This window comes from Narcine bancroftii, chromosome 4 (assembly GCF_036971445.1).
Source record: "Narcine bancroftii isolate sNarBan1 chromosome 4, sNarBan1.hap1, whole genome shotgun sequence".
Lineage (NCBI taxonomy): Eukaryota > Metazoa > Chordata > Chondrichthyes > Torpediniformes > Narcinidae > Narcine > Narcine bancroftii.
Genome location: NC_091472.1, coordinates 301,447,753 through 301,465,858, shown reverse-complemented (window position 1 = coordinate 301,465,858; position 18,106 = coordinate 301,447,753). Strand labels below are relative to the sequence as shown.

General features: G+C 41.3%; 2 protein-coding genes and 1 long non-coding RNA gene across 8 annotated transcripts in view; 1 reads left to right on the top strand and 2 right to left on the bottom strand.

Annotated features, from left to right (window-relative positions):
• The window catches only part of LOC138762175 (uncharacterized), an 8,037-nt gene extending 664 nt beyond the window's left edge, over nt 1-7,373 (top strand). For 2 of the 3 annotated variants that reach the window (XR_011356800.1, XR_011356801.1), the window contains 2 exons: nt 4,819-4,896; nt 6,299-6,701. This is a non-coding gene — a long non-coding RNA (uncharacterized lncRNA). Of the gene's footprint in view, nt 1-4,818; nt 4,897-6,298; nt 6,702-6,725 lie in introns of those variants that run through there. The other variant, XR_011356802.1, reaches the window with a different exon arrangement.
• On the bottom strand, nt 2,606-4,791 carry dlx1a (distal-less homeobox 1a). Its single transcript, XM_069935732.1, has 3 exons — nt 4,243-4,791; nt 3,782-3,981; nt 2,606-3,260 (listed from the first exon to the last, which is right to left on the bottom strand). The coding sequence occupies exons 1-3, from the start codon at nt 4,550-4,552 to the stop codon at nt 3,009-3,011; spliced, it is 762 nt and encodes a 253-aa protein (XP_069791833.1). The 5' UTR covers nt 4,553-4,791; the 3' UTR covers nt 2,606-3,008.
• A 1,404-nt stretch (nt 7,374-8,777) lies between the features above and the next one.
• The window catches only part of metap1d (methionyl aminopeptidase type 1D (mitochondrial)), a 184,059-nt gene continuing 174,730 nt past the window's right edge, over nt 8,778-18,106 (bottom strand). For all 4 annotated transcript variants that reach the window (XM_069935729.1, XM_069935728.1, XM_069935731.1 and 1 more), the window contains 2 exons: nt 10,670-10,748; nt 8,778-10,539 (listed from right to left, as the gene is read on the bottom strand). In XM_069935729.1, coding sequence (XP_069791830.1) covers nt 10,455-10,539; nt 10,670-10,748 — 164 coding nt within the window. In that variant the 3' untranslated portion in view covers nt 8,778-10,454. The remainder of the gene's footprint in view (nt 10,540-10,669; nt 10,749-18,106) is intronic.

Below are 18,106 nucleotides of genomic sequence, written 5' to 3'. Positions count from 1 at the left end.
TTAAAATGTCACAATGTCTGGGATAACGCTGACCATCGTTGGACAGCAATGTTATTGGGGATTCAAATCTCAAAACGTTTTCATTGCATTTCGACGTCATTCAACCGGATACATATTTATTTTCCACGTTTAAAATATATTACAATGTAGTTTCCTTATCTGGGGTGGTGCATAATTTAGAAAAGGTCAGTAGGCACAATTTAATCACATTTCTAGTCAGGCTTCAAAAATCACGTTGTTCCTGGGGAAAATGGTAAAAAAAATAGCTGCGGGAATGGAATATTCTTTGCGCGTTTCAGCGTAGTTCTGCAACCTCACTGTATTCCGATCTCTTTTCAAAACAGAAAGAAACTTTGATTTTTTTTTTCCGCTAGGAATCTAGGTCGATGATTTTTATTTTATTTTAGGGACAGCAAGTGATTCGGAAATGTTTGGGATATCTTAACAGTCTAACAGAGAATGAAAACAAACCTTAAAACCTGGGAAGGGAACTGGATTTCCAGTTATGTAAATAATAAATAAGGCGCGGATTGCCGTGGGATATTTTAAAACGCACTTTCCACCACGTATGACTCCCTGTTTTTGTAACTAGATTGACATCTCAATGTCTTTGGACCCTATGTGTTAAAGCAGAAGTAAATGAAAGATTCGTCTGCCAGGAAAACATCAGATCTTGTTGGGACAATTTCCTTTGCCCTATATTACTCCATCATTGCAGCTTACTAATTTTGAACCGTTTCCTATTGACAATTCTTCTCTATACACCTGCAAGCAATTTGCAGACCTCATGACAAACGTAGTTCTGATTTGCAAAGATGGAAACACACCTATTTAGAATACTGCTTCTTTCTCAATGCTGTTCATATCTGGCTTTCACTGCTACATCCTTTGTTAATCCAAAGATTCCCGAGCGAAAAAATTGCTCATAATTACCCCAAATGATACGAAACTACATTAGAATAAATAAACCCCAAATTACTGTAATTATCTTTCGTTTGAAGGCCTCGAATTGTAATCAAGTAGAGAATACGGTACAATAATGCTGAACCTCTTCTACGCAGCTGTATGCCCATTTGGAGTTCTTGGCAGAATAAACTAATTTATTGATGACCACGCTGCAGCCTTATTTTTAGAAGATATTTTGTATAAAAATCACTTCACTTTCCATGTCTTAGCTTGACCGAAGTTTTAATTCCTACACTTAAACACGAGTTTTAACTGTAGCCGTCTTATTTTCAGCCGAATTTATTGCTCACTTCATTTAAGTTAATGCATCTAGCATTGTGTAATATTTAGAGTCACCCTTGTCCTAGATTTTCGAAACCAAAATGTTTTATCAATTTCTACTGGACTTGTTTAATCGTGTTAGAAAAGCAAGGCATTGAACAATATTTATACGTCCATTTATATGTTTATTTTCATATTGTAATAATAATGTTAATTTTAATAGACATTGGACACGAGATTTTTTCAAGCTTGCTCTATTCAAACACGTACAAGTAGTTATTTCAGGAAATAAGGAATTTGCTTGTTTAACGGGGAAGACTTTTGATTGAATGATTTCCTTGGGATCACCAGTGTTGGTGAATTTGGCATTTATCTATTTAAGCTCTTCCAAGATGTTGATAGAGATCGGCTCCGATTCCTGAAAAAGCGCAGTTGGCCCATCATCCTAAAACAACGGTCCCTTTGAAGTTCTCAATTTGTTCCTTCTAGAAATGAGACAGCTTTCAACCCCTCTGAACAAACGGCAGGGATTTTTTTTTATCCGGGCAGCACCTGCTTCTTTTACCCATTATTTAGTTAACACAGTAGTGGCTTCCTGTCTTTTAACGCTGAAAGGGAGATTTATTGTGCCCCAAGAAGTATATAAAAGAGCTTATAAGAGCGATAGACATATCTGAAAAGGAATAAGTGCTCTAATTGCTGTAAAAATAATTGCATCCAATTTAAAGCAGTACAGGTTAGACGTGACAGTTTGACTGCGACAAAATAATCCGACCTTAAACCATGAGCTGTCGGCGCGGTCAGAAACAATGTGAACGTCTATTATCGCATATTCAGATCAAATAGTCGGGATGGAAAACGGAATTCCACATCATGTGAAACTCAAGGGAAACTGTTCGATTTCTGTATGCAAACATGAACATAAATATTGCTGCCACCTGTAAAATTAAATCTGTAAAATTCATTCTATTTCGCAGTACCAAACACTATTTCCAACAGATCGACTATGACATCCGATTTGTTGTCTCATTGAGAAGATCTCATAATTGAAATTAGAGGGAAGAGAGTATTATGCAGGAATTCTCTAAAGTTTTGTGTTAATGTATTTTGAATGAGGACACAGAGATTTTCATAATGCACACGTTGTTGTTTAAAATCATAATTTTACTGTTTTGAATGGACTTTATAATATATTTACAAAGATTCAAAGATACAAAGCAATAAGTTAACATTATCAATATAAAACTAAACCTTTACATTTAGAACGCTAGACATGTTTTTAGCATCACGTTTCAATTTTCACAGGTAAATATTAAGATCCCATTTCACATTGCATCATGTACACGCCACAAAAAAAAAACAAAGAGACACACCAAAATTTGTGCAACGTATTTAAATAATATTTACAAAAACCAGGACCGCGTGCACGAAGAACTTCCCATTGCCTTGACTTCTGCGCTGCGTCGCAGCCAACCGTTTACGGACCTAACATCCCAACTGGGGAGACTGCATTCGATACAAAGCCTGCCTATTTCTGAATAGGATGAATACCACGAAATTGTAACAAAGGCTTTCTGACTGTCCCGGAGAATACCCCGGAGTCTTCTTGCCCACAGTCTGCTCTAAACGTGTTCTAATAGAAATCTCGTCGATCTGTCAGCTGTTGATCATTGGGAACTCGCTCCGCATCACATCTGTGCATGTCTGCTGAGAGCATGGTGCACTTCAGAAACTGCTTTCTTGGATTAGCGTCCTTGCTTTAAAAAAAGGCGGGGTTTTTTTTACATGAGTTGTGGTTGTTGCATAGATTCCTGGTGTGCTGGAGGGTACCACGACGTGTAGCTGGGGATGTAAGTTCCCGGGGTCCCTGTGGAATTCTTCCCGGCAGATGAGGCGTTCCAGATTGGAGGAACTGGAGGAGAAGATCCCGATAAGCTCCTACCATTTGCAAGGGCGCTGCTTTCCAATGGACCATTCCCCTGTTTCATGAGCTTCTTGAACTTCGAGCGTTTGTTCTGGAACCATATTTTTACCTGCATGTCACAATAAACATGTTTAAGTATTCAAACTAAAATAGAGAATTTTGTCAAGACTCCGGATTAGCTCTTCTAGACGGGTACAACATTTCAGAATTACGATGGTGTCACTTGCGTGACGCTTTTCGTTCAGTAACTTGTCGAAATGACTTCCCAAACAGTTCGCTCGGTGAACATCTCGGCGATTCCTACTGCATCCTCTTTAATGAACACATTCTTGGGATTTGTGAGCGCGCGCGCGCGTGAATCGTCCCGTCATGTCAGTAACATGTATGGCGCTATTTGATTGAAATGGTTCAACTGGCTCCAAGGGATTTATGCAGGAGAACATGCCCTCGCGTTATTTTCTTAAACTTGCTTTGGAATCCGCATTAAAATTAATTTAATCGGAGTTTTATATTTAAATGCCACGTTACCGATTATTGATTTCCCTGGAAAGTATGATTTTTTTTGGTGGGGGGGGGGTATTATTGGGACGAACAAATGAGCTTTGCGTTTTCGTCTCATGTGTCTGTTACCTGTGTCTGCGTCAAGCCCAGTGAAGCAGCAAGTTCGGCTCTTTCAGGCAGAGCAAGGTACTGAGTTTGTTGGAACCGTCGGTTCAAAGCTTGCAGTTGTAGACTGGAATAAATGGTTCGGGGTTTGCGAATCTTTTTCCCTTTCCCATTAAATCTAACTTCCCCACTCTCCACCACGGTACCTTTATCCGATTCTGCTTCTAAAAGGAAAAAAAATACAACCCCAACACACAATGACCTTCAACACGATAACGGCGCATCTAGCCCAGCAGTTAAAAGTTTGTCTATTTTTACCAACGACGGTTTACGTATAATTACCCATAATTGCATGCATTGTTTATGGCATTACGCAATAAATAATTACAAAGATCAGAGGCAGAATGAATGTTCTCCTGGGCTCGTTCAACTCTGTATTTTTCAGCAAATTCGATTGAGCAACGAACTTATTCTGCGGCTCTTACCTGTGTCCTCTAACCGCGTATGGGCCAGATTCGTGCTGTTTTGGTACGGTTGCACTGAACTGATGTAAGGGTTAGCGGAGGGGTTGTTCACTGAGTTAACATAGGGGTAGCCCAGAGATCGGGAGAAGGATGAAACAGTGTTGTAGGAACTGTCATGCTGAGAGTGGCCTGCAGAATGTAAACAATGCATGGAGTAATGTCCGTGAGACATGGGAGGCGACATTTGTTGACTTGGTGGTCCAAACTCCATAAAAACTGCTTTACCCGAAACGGGGCTGTTGAGGTTTTCTGACATTGTCGTCATGGTCATCGTTCGCCTCCCAGCTTGTCACTTCACTTCTTTTTCTTCTACTACTTACTCCGGCCGAGAAGGATCCCAATTTAAGCGAATCTGATTTTTTTCACTTTCCATTCATAAGAAAATGGAGTTTTTGGGTTGACAAAGTCGAAGCATGATGCTGTGAATACACACAAACTCGCCAGAAAGGCTTGACTCGACACCTCATGCATATTCATGAAGAGTGTGCGCTGATAGGTCAGATTTCACCACGTGCTTCTCTGATTGGCTCCATCCAGGCTCGCTCTGCCAAGCCGAGGAAAACTGTCTCTGAAAAGCCGTGGCCTGAGTCTCCGGAAGGAAAATTGCAACAAATAGTTAAGTCATTTTTTTTTTAAAAAGCCTCCGGGCTCTGGAAAATATTTTAATCTGATGACTTCAAACCTAACTATTTCTTACTCATGCAAGTTTACAGTTTAGTTCTTCAATTGGGAACATCTTTTGAACATTCAAATCATAAATCGAAAACATTGAAACAGAATGCGATGCCCCCCCCCCCCCCCTTTTGAACTTAGAGGTTAACAATTGTAATGTATCACTTTTGTTAACTTTACGCCCACTGTTTCAGATCCGAAAAGAGTTCCCTAACTTTAAAGATCTGACATACAAACAACTTATTGTGTGTGTTTCGCCAACAACCATTGCACACCACAGCTGAATGTTGCAGACCTTTCATAAAGCATAGCCAACATTCTTTAATTTAAAGAATGACAATTTTAATGCACTGAATTGGTTTGGCTATGATCCATGCACTTTGCACATAGTTCTATTATTCCAGAAACTATGGCACTGGATAAAATACTGTATCCCTAAAATAGAAATAATGAAAATTTACTCATAAAGGCAAACTTGGCAGACGGCCGAACGATTCCAAGTGCGCTTGACAACAGAGACAGACTAACTTAAACAGGCAAATTGCAAGAGTCAAATCATTCGAACAATTGTTAATATACAATCAAAAGTTTGTTTAATGTTGTACTCACTGAGATATTTACTGATGTTATTTACTGGAACAAAATGTGTCTAACAAGAAATAATATGGTGAAAGAACACACGTGTTGTGCAGTTGTGAGAGATTCGTTTGATGAAATGTCAGTCTCAAGAGCTCTGATCAACAGCTAAAGGCGGCTCCGATTAGCATAAGTCTGATGCTTAATTTTCATACGCATAATTAGCCATATATTTAACACCAATTGCATCATCCAATCCTTTCATCGTTAAACAAGTGAACCAAACCATCACATGGAGATGACTGTGCGCGGACATCAGGATTTAAAAGAATCATGTAGCATATTGATGATACACGGAGGATTTTGAATGTCACATTCGACCCGAGAATGATATAAAATATCTAGAAAGGCATACTTCAATTTGGGAGATTAATTGCAATGTTTTGTTTGAAGGGTGAATAAAAGGTACTTAAAATGCATTTTCGGGTTTAAATACTTCACATACAGCGATAAACGGTGTAATTTGAATCCTGATGAGACTCTGGCGGTCAGTAAGTGTAAACCATGGTTGATGTAACACAAATGTGTACAGCTGGAATAAAGAGCATCAAAAGATAGTGATTTTAACACGATATTTTAAATGATAACAATAACATTTTAACATACTGTACATTGGATATTTTAAATTGAATGTATTATTTCTTGCATAAATTTAGTACTCGTATTTCTAAGGGTGTTTTGATAATATTTGTCATTTCAAATTATTTAGACAGCTGAAGACGTGCATTCTAACGGTGGCCATTCGAGATTCACCATTTGACAGTGGTGGAACGAGGTTCACTTCTCAACAGCGCGGTCAGTTAATTCAAGTCGTATTCAATCAATAGGGAGGGAGCGTTTTTTCTATAGATGATGTTAAACCAAATCCTCAAGATGGATGTGTTTCCGTTTAATAACCCATTTTTATTTGTTATTTGTGACACTCGCGTGGCATGCTTTTGTTCGGGAAATGCATCGCTGTAATTCAATGGTTTATAAGTCGTCATTGTAAAATATGGTTGGATGAAATGCACGTTGACTTCCAAAATATGGGGGAAAAAAAACGTGTTTTACTTTCTGTTGACCCGGTTGTATGGCAGATAAATAGCATCTCTTATCAGTAGCAATAAAGTGATTGCATTTCTACTGTTCAACAGATTCAAACAAATTTATGAATTCAGATTTTTGCTGCCCTGCTGTTTATAAATCTTTGGAGTATTACCAGTAGGTGAAACGCTCCACCACCTATCAAACCATTGCTTCACCGAACTCCAACAGAGAACTCCAACAAAACATTAAAGAATTGATCGCGAAAATTTGCATGTCAGCTGCAGAAACAGTGCCCAGCCTCAAATGAAATATTTAATTACAGTCAACTGCTAAGGCCAATTCTGTATTTTGAATAAATCTTCTCTCGTCCAAGCCAATTAAGCACTAAAATTGAGGCTCTACAAATTGATATGCATATTTATTCATGTGTTAGGTTCATAAAAATATTTGTACTGTTGGCATGTTCAACATCCCTCGATGCCAGTGAAGCTTGTTAGCGTGTGCTTTGTTTACAGAGGCAGGAAATGTGTAAAAGACACCCATTTAAGAATCTACAGGCCAAAATATGCTTTTGCAACGAGGATCACGAACATTATACATATCTGCAAAAACAGGAATGTGTCTTAATTCGACCTGAACCTGCTTATAACATTCACATTGTCCATGAAACTCAACGATCTCTTTCACATTTATTTGATTATGCCATGTTACATTAAGCTGTTAAATCAATGGAGATATCACAATAAATTTGTCCATATCGAAACAATTTTAAACATGATCCACTTTGCCTTGATTTGCAACGTATAATTAATTAGGAAGTGAAATAAAGACAAATATACTAAAATCATTAATAGAATACGATTGCAGAGATTTCGGTATTCAGTAGAAATACGCAATTCTCCAGTTGAATTCAAAAAGCCTTTCTCCGACTACTCTAACGCCAACAAAAATTAGAAATATCTCGGCACCTGTTTCAGATGAAATATACACCAGCAATAGTTCAGTTGTCGATTTGGTTCAGTTTCTTTAATATTTAAAATGAACAGAGACATTTTTATCTAAAGATCTTGTAAACAGGCAGCATTAATCTGTTCTGAAAACCACTCGGGGCTGACGTGACAATCTTACTTAATTCTTCCGACGTGTGTTTTGATTGTGTGCAGATGTCACACGAATCCCAACAGCACGACTACCTGTTTTCCCCATTTTTTTTAAAAAGAAGCCGAGAACTATCTAAAAAGTGCAACCAAACATGTACGTTTGAGAATGCACTGAACTCCGTTGTCGCATTCATGGACCATTTGCCCCCACCCACCCACCCCCCATTCCGCGCATTAAAACGGAGCTACTAATGTCTAATCATAATCGTTTTTAAACCAGTTAATCAAAACGCTGCTTTCATATCGAACACATCTGAAATGCAGCATAGTCTGCAATGTTGGCATTTTACAAGTATAAAGAAAACACGAGCTTACTTATACCATCATTCAGCACTTAACTTTAGTTTATTTGAAAACATCTAGACGCAGAGTACCCGTCTGATTGACGCACTACACACGCGGTACTAAATTAATAATTTAATTACACGCACAATTAAAGTGACACATCTCTTTATTGCACATTGTTGCTTTTACGACTAATGAGCGGTTCCGTGCCCCACACCAACAAAAAGGTTAAATATGAAAACGACGGTCTTGTATTCATTTTTATTTAAAAATAATTTCCCCAGAATCAATAAAAATGCCATCCCATTTTGCTTTAAAATGGCTCATCTTTGAACGAGATTTTTAAAAACGTCGATGAAAATCGATCTGTAAATGACCTACCACACGCATTGGTGGCGATGGGACAAATAATTCTACCGAAGACGTTATTTTTCTGCTTGGAATCGTTACACTTTCACATTAAACTGCGCTGTGGTGAAATGTGTGAACGACGAGATCGTTCTTTATGCTTGTAAGAAGCCCACAAACATAGTTTCCATCCGCAACCTCCCTCACCCGAATTTGGTCAAGTTCTGTCACCCAATCTGGAAAAAAAAATCGCCGTTTGTTTGAGGGCTCATACACGTGTGATACAATTAATTATAGATTGTATTAAATATTTATATTTCAATAATAGTCCATGTCTATAATATGCAGTCGCCATGGCGGGGGGGGGGGGGGGGGGGGATCCAGTGACCAGGTTTATAATCTATCGTTGAAAATCAACGAAGAGCTCTTGTGTTTTTGGACAGACCCGTCCAGGACAACTGGGGGGGGGGGGAAACAGCATCTCCGGATACATCACTAAATGAACAGCTGTCTCGACTCTTAATTGAGAGAGGAAAGAAACGGATAATTAAAAATACAAGCGTCTTGGCTGATTTATAAAGAATTCTGAAAAACCGTTGAACATTGGTGATAACTTGTTATTTTTCTAAACATATGAAACACACTTTCACATTCGGAGGGAATCTAGGCGTATACTAATAATGCACGTAAAACATGGGAAGCCCAAATTTAATGGAGCTGAGAGGCACACAATAATTGTATAGTTTGATATCACGAGTACAAGACGAAAGCCTGCAGACACCGTGGTGGCAGAAAAAAATCACAATGCTGGAGACGCTCAGCAGATCAAACAGTGCACTTTGTGTAGCAAAGTTAAAGAGACAAAACCAACGTTTCGAGCTTGAGCCCTTCATCAAGGTATTTTTTGGTTTGACAACACTAGATCGGGTGTGAGAAACGAAATTTCCACTCTTCCGTTTGAGTATACAGTGAGAATCCAACATCTCTCTTAATAAGGCATTAAAAGTCAACAAATCCGATAGTTACCATGTGAACTGAAGTTACAAGAAAATAGTGAATAGAGAACAGAGAGGATAATTTGAGGAATTACTTTTCTGACACTACGGGTGTCCATATAACCATATACAACACAGAACAGGCCAGTTGGCCCTACTAGTCCATGCCGGACTAGTCTCACTGACCAGCACCTAGTCCATACCCCTCCAATCCTCTCCCCTCCATGTAATTATCCAGTCTTTCCTTAAATGTAAATAATGTCCTTGTAGCATCACCAGTATTCACTGGAAGCAGGTAATCTTGATGAAAACAGGGTGACCTGGTGACCGTCATATGTGGCCGCACATTACATAGATCTAAACTTTCAAACATGGCACTCAGTGAAACATGTAACATGTTTAAACATTAAACCTTCATGTGAGGCAAACAAAGCATTCCAGATGTATCCAAATGCAACAATTATTCATTCTGTGGTCATTTCAATCTGTAAATTCCAGCTCGGGTCACCGTCAGTTAAAAAAATGCTATTCCTATCGCGTCGAGTCTAATTTTAATTACTTAAAATCGAAATGAATTTGCTTCTTTATTTAAGGCAGAAAGAAGTTCCACTTCATCTTTGCAATAACTTTCCAAAGCCAAAACGCAGCTATATAGCACTGCTGGTTTACACTGTTGCGTTTTCTCGGATTAGTCCCACTGGCAAATAAATCTGATAGCATCTTTTTCGACATTCACAAAAGGCCATTGGAAGCTCGGTAAAATAATTCCGTTATCTTGGCCGGATGTAGATGGTGCCAAAGTATTTAAGACAACATTTACTCCATCCTTATATTCAAACTATGTACTAAAACGGGGCAGTAAAGATTGCATGTCAAAAACCATGCTCGCAGATAAAGTATCACATTCCAAACGGAGTAAATTCCCAGTGTCGTCACAGTCGACCTGGCTCCATTGATTATCGGCGATGTTAACAACAGCGCGGCCTTCAAACCCTCTTCACAGAAAGTATTTTCAAGGACACGTCTGCATCTCGTCCGTTTTTCTCGTTCACCCTCGATCTTCCTCCGGCAATTGGGTTAGAATTTCTGCTCCTCCTGAGGTAATTGCTATAGTGTGCTCGAACTGTGCTGACCTAAAGGATAACAAAACTTAGGATAATGCCTGCATTATTTGAAAAGAAAATGCACCAAAACATTTTAGCAGATGCTGGTAGAATAAAACAGAATTAGTGAAATTTAAAAAAAACCCATAATTATTTGCACCTTAGATCATCTGCAGAAACAGTAGTCCACTCATCCTGCAGGACTCTCAATTCTGGGGATCCTTCCATCAAAACTGGTTCTGGAATTCATATGAGATATAAAGGGAGAGTTAACCATTTACCACAGGAAGCAGGGTTCCAGTTGCCCAGGAAGGGTTCCCTTTCATAAGAGGGGAAGTCATAAAGTCAAACAATAAAATTACAGATAAATCTGAAGACCCTAAGACAACAGGAAAATTAGATCAGTGGGGATATTTATTAAAAAAAAAGAAATTAGAGCATGTGAAAGATTCTTTATTCAAGGCCTGATATTTGCTATAATTCATCAAAGTTCAAGGAACAAAATTATTTGGGTTCTAAGTATTTCATTTATAGATTCAGATCTTATTTTGAAACTTTGCAGTAATAATACTGAAACACAAATCAAAGTAATATAAGCTCCTACTCACTGACAATCATCACTGACACACCTCTATGATGCATGCTGAGCCCACTGCTCTACTCTCTCGACACTCATGACTGTGGGGCCAGGTGCAATTCAAATGCCATCTATAAATTTGTCGCCAGAATCACAGATGGCAGTGAGGAAGCGTACAGGAGTTAGATCAATTAGCTGAGTGGTGTCACAATAACCTTACACTCAAAGTTAGCAAAAGTATGAAATTAGTTATGGATTTAAGGAAGGGGAAACCAGGAGAATACAAACCAGTCCTCATCAAGGGGCTAGTAATGGAGAGGATAAGGAACTTCAAATTCCTGGGTGTCCACATTTCTGAAGATCTATCCTGGGGCCATTATGTTGATTCAATCATGAAGAAGCCTTGCCAGCGACTATATTTCTTTACAGTGTGAGAAGATTTGGTATGTCAACAAAGATTCTTGCCAATTTCTACAGGTGTACCATGGAGTCCATTTCACTGCCTGGTAAGAAGGTGCCAATGAATGTCCAGGATGGGAAAAGACTACAGAAATTGGCCTTTTCTCACTGCTACCATCAGGGAGCCTGATGGTAATGTCCTTTCTTCCCAATGCTACAAAAACAGCTTTTTCCCCAACGCCATCAGATTTCTGAATGACAATGAACTTCTAGACACAACCTCACATTTTTCTCTTTTTCACACTATTTTTTTTTAAATGTTGCTTTTATGGAACTGTAATTTATGGAAATTTTACACCTGCTGCAGCAACATATTTTGTGACACATGTTCATTAGAATAAACCTGATTCTTATACTAAACCACCATTATGTTAAATCTTCAACTCATTTTATTCTGTATTATATAGTTACTGGTGGTGGACAGGAAAGTAATGGTTTCAGCTTAGCAAAACTATTTGTATCAGTAACTGAAAAACAAAAAGTTGGAATTCTGATATAAAAAGAGAAAATGCTGGAAATATTCAGCAAGTCAGGCAGTATCTTTGAAGAGAGAAACAGAATTTCTGATGAAAGTTCATTGACTTGAAATATCAACTCGGAAAAGTATTTCCAGTTTCTTTCAAAATACAGTCAGATGCTCAGACAGAATAGCAAAGAAATTGCAAAAAAAGAAAAGAAACTGGTTGTTCAGTCCTCCAGGCTCCACATCCATTCAATTAGACAATAAGCGATCTTGATATTTACCTCATTTTACAATAATTTGCCTATTTTTAAACATTTTCCACCTTAACCTAGAAATTTTAAATGAATCTATCCATGTTTCAGGGCAATGTCCAGATTTTCTCTTTTCTTTATTCTTAGAATGATTTGTATTGTAGCAGCCCGTGCATGGAACTGCGAACTGGTCCTCAAAAAGGCTGATGGATGCGGTGACCGCGTGGACCTGGGGGTTGACACTGGTTATTATCCCAGGTGACCTTCTGCACAGCAGGAAGACAGGGAACTGTGGTGGGAACGCCATCCAATCCCAAGCCAGCGCTCCAATGATGCTGGGCCCCGTCGCTAGCACCTGGGGCCCATATAAGTGCGACAGCCAGTACAATAAACCAGTCTTGACTTCAAGGCTTTGGTGGGCATATTGTTCTTCTCCAAGCCCGTGTAGTGCAAACGCTACATTGGTGACCCTGACAGGTCCAACCAGCAGTTGAACTCGAAGATGACAGACCAGGTGAGCCAGCAACCATCCACACAGTCTCACTCAGACTCCCAACGTTTTGGGTGTCGCTGCCACATGTGTGGTACGAGCAGACCAAGGCTCAATTCTAGCATCGCTAATGACATACGCTACTTCTACATTATAAGCACTCTTGATCAAGACACAGTAGCAAGGGTCATAGATTTCCTACGGCAGCCTCCAGAGCAAGGCAAATACATGGACCTCAAAGAGCTGGTAACCCGCACTTTTTGGCTCTCCCAGCGATTGCTACATTTGAACGGATTGGGAGACAGGGCCCCATCTGACCTGATGACCGAGATGCTCACTTTGTCCGAGGGCCAAAACCTTGCCTGCTCTTTGAGCAGATCTTTCTGGAGCAGCTGCCCGAGGATATCTAACTCTTGATTATGGTTGAGGACTTCATCGACCCTCAGAGGGTCACTGCTCAGGAGGACATGTTCTGAAGAGCAAAAAAGGACACTAGAGCCATCATAGATCACATCAGCAAACCTCACAAACAGCTGCCTGCAAGACCCCAGGTCAGCTATGCTACTATCATCAGCGATGGGGTGCGGAGGCCCGTCAATGCCACCCACCCTGCTGGTTTCCGGGAATGTCCTGGCCAACCGTAGTTGATGGCTGCAGTGGTAGGCTCACACGATGGCCTCCTCTATGTTTGGGACTCCTTGTCAGGCATGCTTCCCTGGTCGACAGATAAGCATTCTACACCCCTCACAGGCCTCGACACCCGCAAAGGCAAGCAAGGCCCAGCACTGGGCAGCCATCATCTCCTCTATTCAGACTTTTGGGACCTGCACCATCCCCCTTTGGTTTGGCCACAGCAGCTTTACATGGACTTTCACCCTTGAGGCAGTGGCACAACCGCTCCTGGAAGCCAACTTCCTTCATGTCCATTGCCTGTTTGTTGACGTCAAGGGACAGCACTTGGTGCACGCCAGAACTTTTCAGACTCTACTTCTGGGGGAAGCCAAGCTACCCACACCCCACCGTGACTATAATGCTTTCAGACATCAATTTCACCGGCATCCTGGTAGAGTTTCCCTCAATAGTGGCATCACAGTTCTCTGTGGCTGAGCCAAAGCAAGGGGTAAGGCACCACATTCAGACCGAGGACCACCTCAGGGCACGCTGATTCATTCCTGAAAAGCTCAGCCTAGCAAAAGAGAAGTTTAAAAAAAATGGAGGAGCTAGAGATTGTGTGGTGCTCTGACAATCCCTGGGCTTCCCCCCTCCAGATGGTGCCAAAAACAGCAGGGGAAGGGAGTGGAGGACATGTTGCGATTACCACTGCTTCAACCAGGCCACAATGCCCACAGATACCCCATACCCCACATCCAAGACTTTGCCACCAACCTGCATGGGGCACGAGTGTTTTCCAAGGGGGACCTCATCCAGGGTTACCTCTTCACCCCCAGGACATCTCCAAGATCGCGATTATAACCCCTTTTGGGGTGTTCAAATTCCTACGTAATCCCTTTGGTCTGAAAAATGCGGGACAAACTTTCTAGCGCTAGATGGGCACAGTAGGCCGGGACATCACATTTATGTTCTTCTATTTGGACAATATCTTCATCACTAGCCACAGCTGCAAAGACCACGCTGCTCACCTGAGACAATTGTGCACTTGTTTGAGTAAGTTCAGGCTAACAATTAACCCTGTGAAGTGCCAATTCAGCCTGGACACTGAATAAACAGACATGGGGCAATACCCCTCCCCTAAAAGGTCAAGGTGGTCCAGCACTTCACCAAGCCATGTACAGTAAAAGGGCTACAGGAATTCGCTGGTATGATAAACTTTTACCACAGGTTCATATTGGCAGCAGCCCGCATCATGTGCTCCCTCTTCGCGCTGATGGCAAGCAAGTCAAAAGGCATTACCTGGGATGATGAGTCTTCGAGGACATTCCAGAATGCCAAAGATGCGCTGGCCAACGCCACCCTCCTAGTACATCCCTGATCAGACGCACCTACCGCTCTGACAGTCGATGCCTCCAACAGGTTTGTCTGGCATGGCCTTCATAAGCAGGTCAGCCAGTAGGCCAAGACCTGCACAAATTGCCAGTTCTCAAAAGTGCAGACTCACACAAGAGCACCCATACAGACCTTTGAACCAACGCAGGTTCAGCTAGTACATATTGACATAGTGGGACCGCTATCAGTTTCACGTGGGGAAAGATACCTATTGACCATGTTGATCGCTCCACAAGGTGGCCTGAGGAGGTCCTGCTGGTTAATACAACCACACAAACCTGTCCTGGGCACTCGTCGACCCATTGGTGTCCAGATTCAGGGTCCCAGAGCACCTAACCTCAAATAGGGGGCACAATTTAGCTCTGGGCTCTGTACAGTGCTGGCTAACTTCCTGGGGATACACCATACCATCACACTCAGGCCAATGGGTTGGTGGAGCAGTTTCATAGGCATCTGAAGGCAGCCTTGATGGCCCGGCTCTAGGGTTCCAACTGGGGATTCACACCGCGCCGAAGAAAGATTTCAACGTTTCGGTGGCAGAGGTGTTTTATGGTGCACCCATAATCATTCTGGGAGAGTTCCTGGCCCCTGACAAATGCCCAGAAGATCCCGCAGCCACCCTTGAGAACTCGCAGTGAAAACTGGGGTCCCTGGTCCTGCAGCAACCCCCACCACATGGCCAACCTAAACATACATCTCCAGGGAGTTAAAGACTAGTCAGTATGTGTCTGTGCGAAGGGACATGACCCTACGAGGGGCCCTACAGGGTCATCAGGGACAACGCCTCCGCTTTTGTCTTCAACATCAGCAGAGATTTTTACCATCAACCACCTGAAACTGGCATACCTCAACTGTGACCAGTTGGTCTCAACTCCTCCCCCATGACGCAAGGGCAGACTGCCCAAGTCAATGGATAATGGCCCGGTCACCATTTCTGTGGGGGAGGGGGTCATATAGCGGCCCACGCAAGGAGATGCGGACCGGCCCACAAAATGGCCAATGAATGCAGCGACCGTGCGGACCTGGAGGTGACAACAACTGTTGTCCCCAGGTAACCTTCCACACAGCAGGAAGATGGTGGAAATGTGGCGGGAGCGTCAGCCAATCCCAAGCTGGCGGTCCAATGACACGGAGCCCCAATGTCAGCACCTGGGGCTCATATAAACGTGATGGCCAGTGCAGTAAAACAGTCTCGACTTCAAGCTTTGCTGTGTGTGTCGTTCTTCTCCACACATGTGTAGCGCAAACGCTACAGGGTCAAATTTAAGGGCCATATTCTGACTTCATCATGAGAAGAAATATTTTCACTCTATTTACTTTATTAATTCCTTGACTCTCAATTCTAATTAGGACCACTTTATCTTTATTTCAAGGGATTAGGTTCAATTGATGTGAGTCATTCTTCATTTACAGCTTTTTATGCATAAAAGGATAAGGATGGCAAGGTAAGAGAAGGTAAAAGGACCTTGGATGATGATGGAGGTCATGAACATTGTCAAGAAGAAAAAGGAGACATATGCAAGATTCAAGAAGCTACAATCAGATAGGGTCCTGGAAGAATATCACAAATGTTACACCACTGTTTAATATGTTTTTAGATAGAATTTGCATGGTTTTACCGGTTTCAAGAATGTATTTTGTCTCGTTCACACGCAAATTACCAAAACGTGAAATCTCCCTTTTCTTACACGAGTTTAGACAGCATACTGGAAGTGTGGTAATTAAAGATGGAGGACTTACAACACAAGTCATCGATATGTGCTATTCATTAACCCGTTGTTCACAGAATTCCTGCAATTAATTTTAGACTGTAGGCATTTTGGGAAATTTACTAGGGGTCTAGGAAGTAAAATATTGGAACGGGAATGGCACCCTCATTCCCATTCTGACCTTTTTATGCAGCATGTGTTCTGAGAAAATGGCAATAATTTTCTGAAATGCAGCAGCTGGGTAAAAATCATATGAATCAGCAAATTTCATATAACTGTTTAAAAAGGATGTAGGCAAAATACAGATAACTAAAGGCCAGATAGCTTATCATCTGTGGTCAGGAAAGTGCTCGAAGCTATCATTAAGAAAGAAATAGTGGGACACCTAGAGAGAAATGGTTCAATCAGGCAGATAGAGCATGGATTCAGGAATGGCAGATCCAGTGTGACAAACACTGGAGTTCTTTGAGGATTATAATGCATGCAGTGGATAGAATGAAAGAGGTGAATGTTGTGTACTTGGATTTTCAGAAGGCATTTGATAAGGTACCACATAAAGGACCAATTCTTAAGATGATGTAGAGTATTCATCCTCCAGCACAGATGGAGGATAGGTTAAACAGAAGGAAGAGATTTGGGAAAAATAGTTCTCTGATTGGTGATCAGTCAGCATATACAAGTTTGCTCTGACACTGAATTGAGTGGAAAAGCAAATTGTGGAGAGGACGTGGAGATCTGCAGTGAGATATAGATAGGTTAAATAAGACAGCAAGGGTCTGGTAGATGGAACACAATACTGGTAAATGTAAGGTCATCAATTTTGGAAGAGAAAAATAAAAAAGATCAGATTAGTGTTTAAATGGTGAAACACTGCAGCACACTGTCATGCAGATGGACTTCGGAGTGCTTGTGCAAGAATCACAAAAGGTTGATTTGCAGGTGCAACAAATGACAAAGAAGGCAAATGGAATAATGGCCTTCATTGCTAGAGGGATTTAATTGAAGAGAAGGGAGGTTTTGCTGCAACTGTACAGGGTATTGGTGAAGTTAAACAGGAAAGTCTGCAGACACTGATTTTAGTGCAATGCACAGAGTGCGAGAGAAACTCAACAGGTCATGCAGCATCTATAGGAAGCAAAGGGTAACCAACCCTTTCAGGTCTGAACTCTTTGTCAAGATTTGAGCAAGAATCAGACATGTTCCTGAATAAAAGGATGGATGGAAAGGAGAAGAGGGAAGAAGGGGAAGGGAAGGAGCACAGGCCAATAGTCAAGAGGTCATAAGTAGTTAAGTATGTTCAGATCATTTAGTTCGAGTTCCCAGATGGAATATTAGGTATTGTTCTTCCAATTTGTGGGTGTCCTAGGTTTGGAAGTGCATGAGGGCATCGTGAGGGAATAGAGTGTAGAATTAAAATGGTTGGCCACTAGGAGGTCCCTGTAATTGCAGCAGACAGAGCAAAGATGCTCAATGAAACAATCCCCCAGTCTGTGTTCAGTTTCTCCGATATATTGCAGGCCACAACAGGAGCACTAGATGAAGTAGATGATCCTTAAAGATTTTCAAGTGTTGCTTCACTTAGAAGGACTGTTTCGGACCCCGAATGGTGGTAAGGGAGGAAGTTGGGTGTAAGTGTAGCATTTA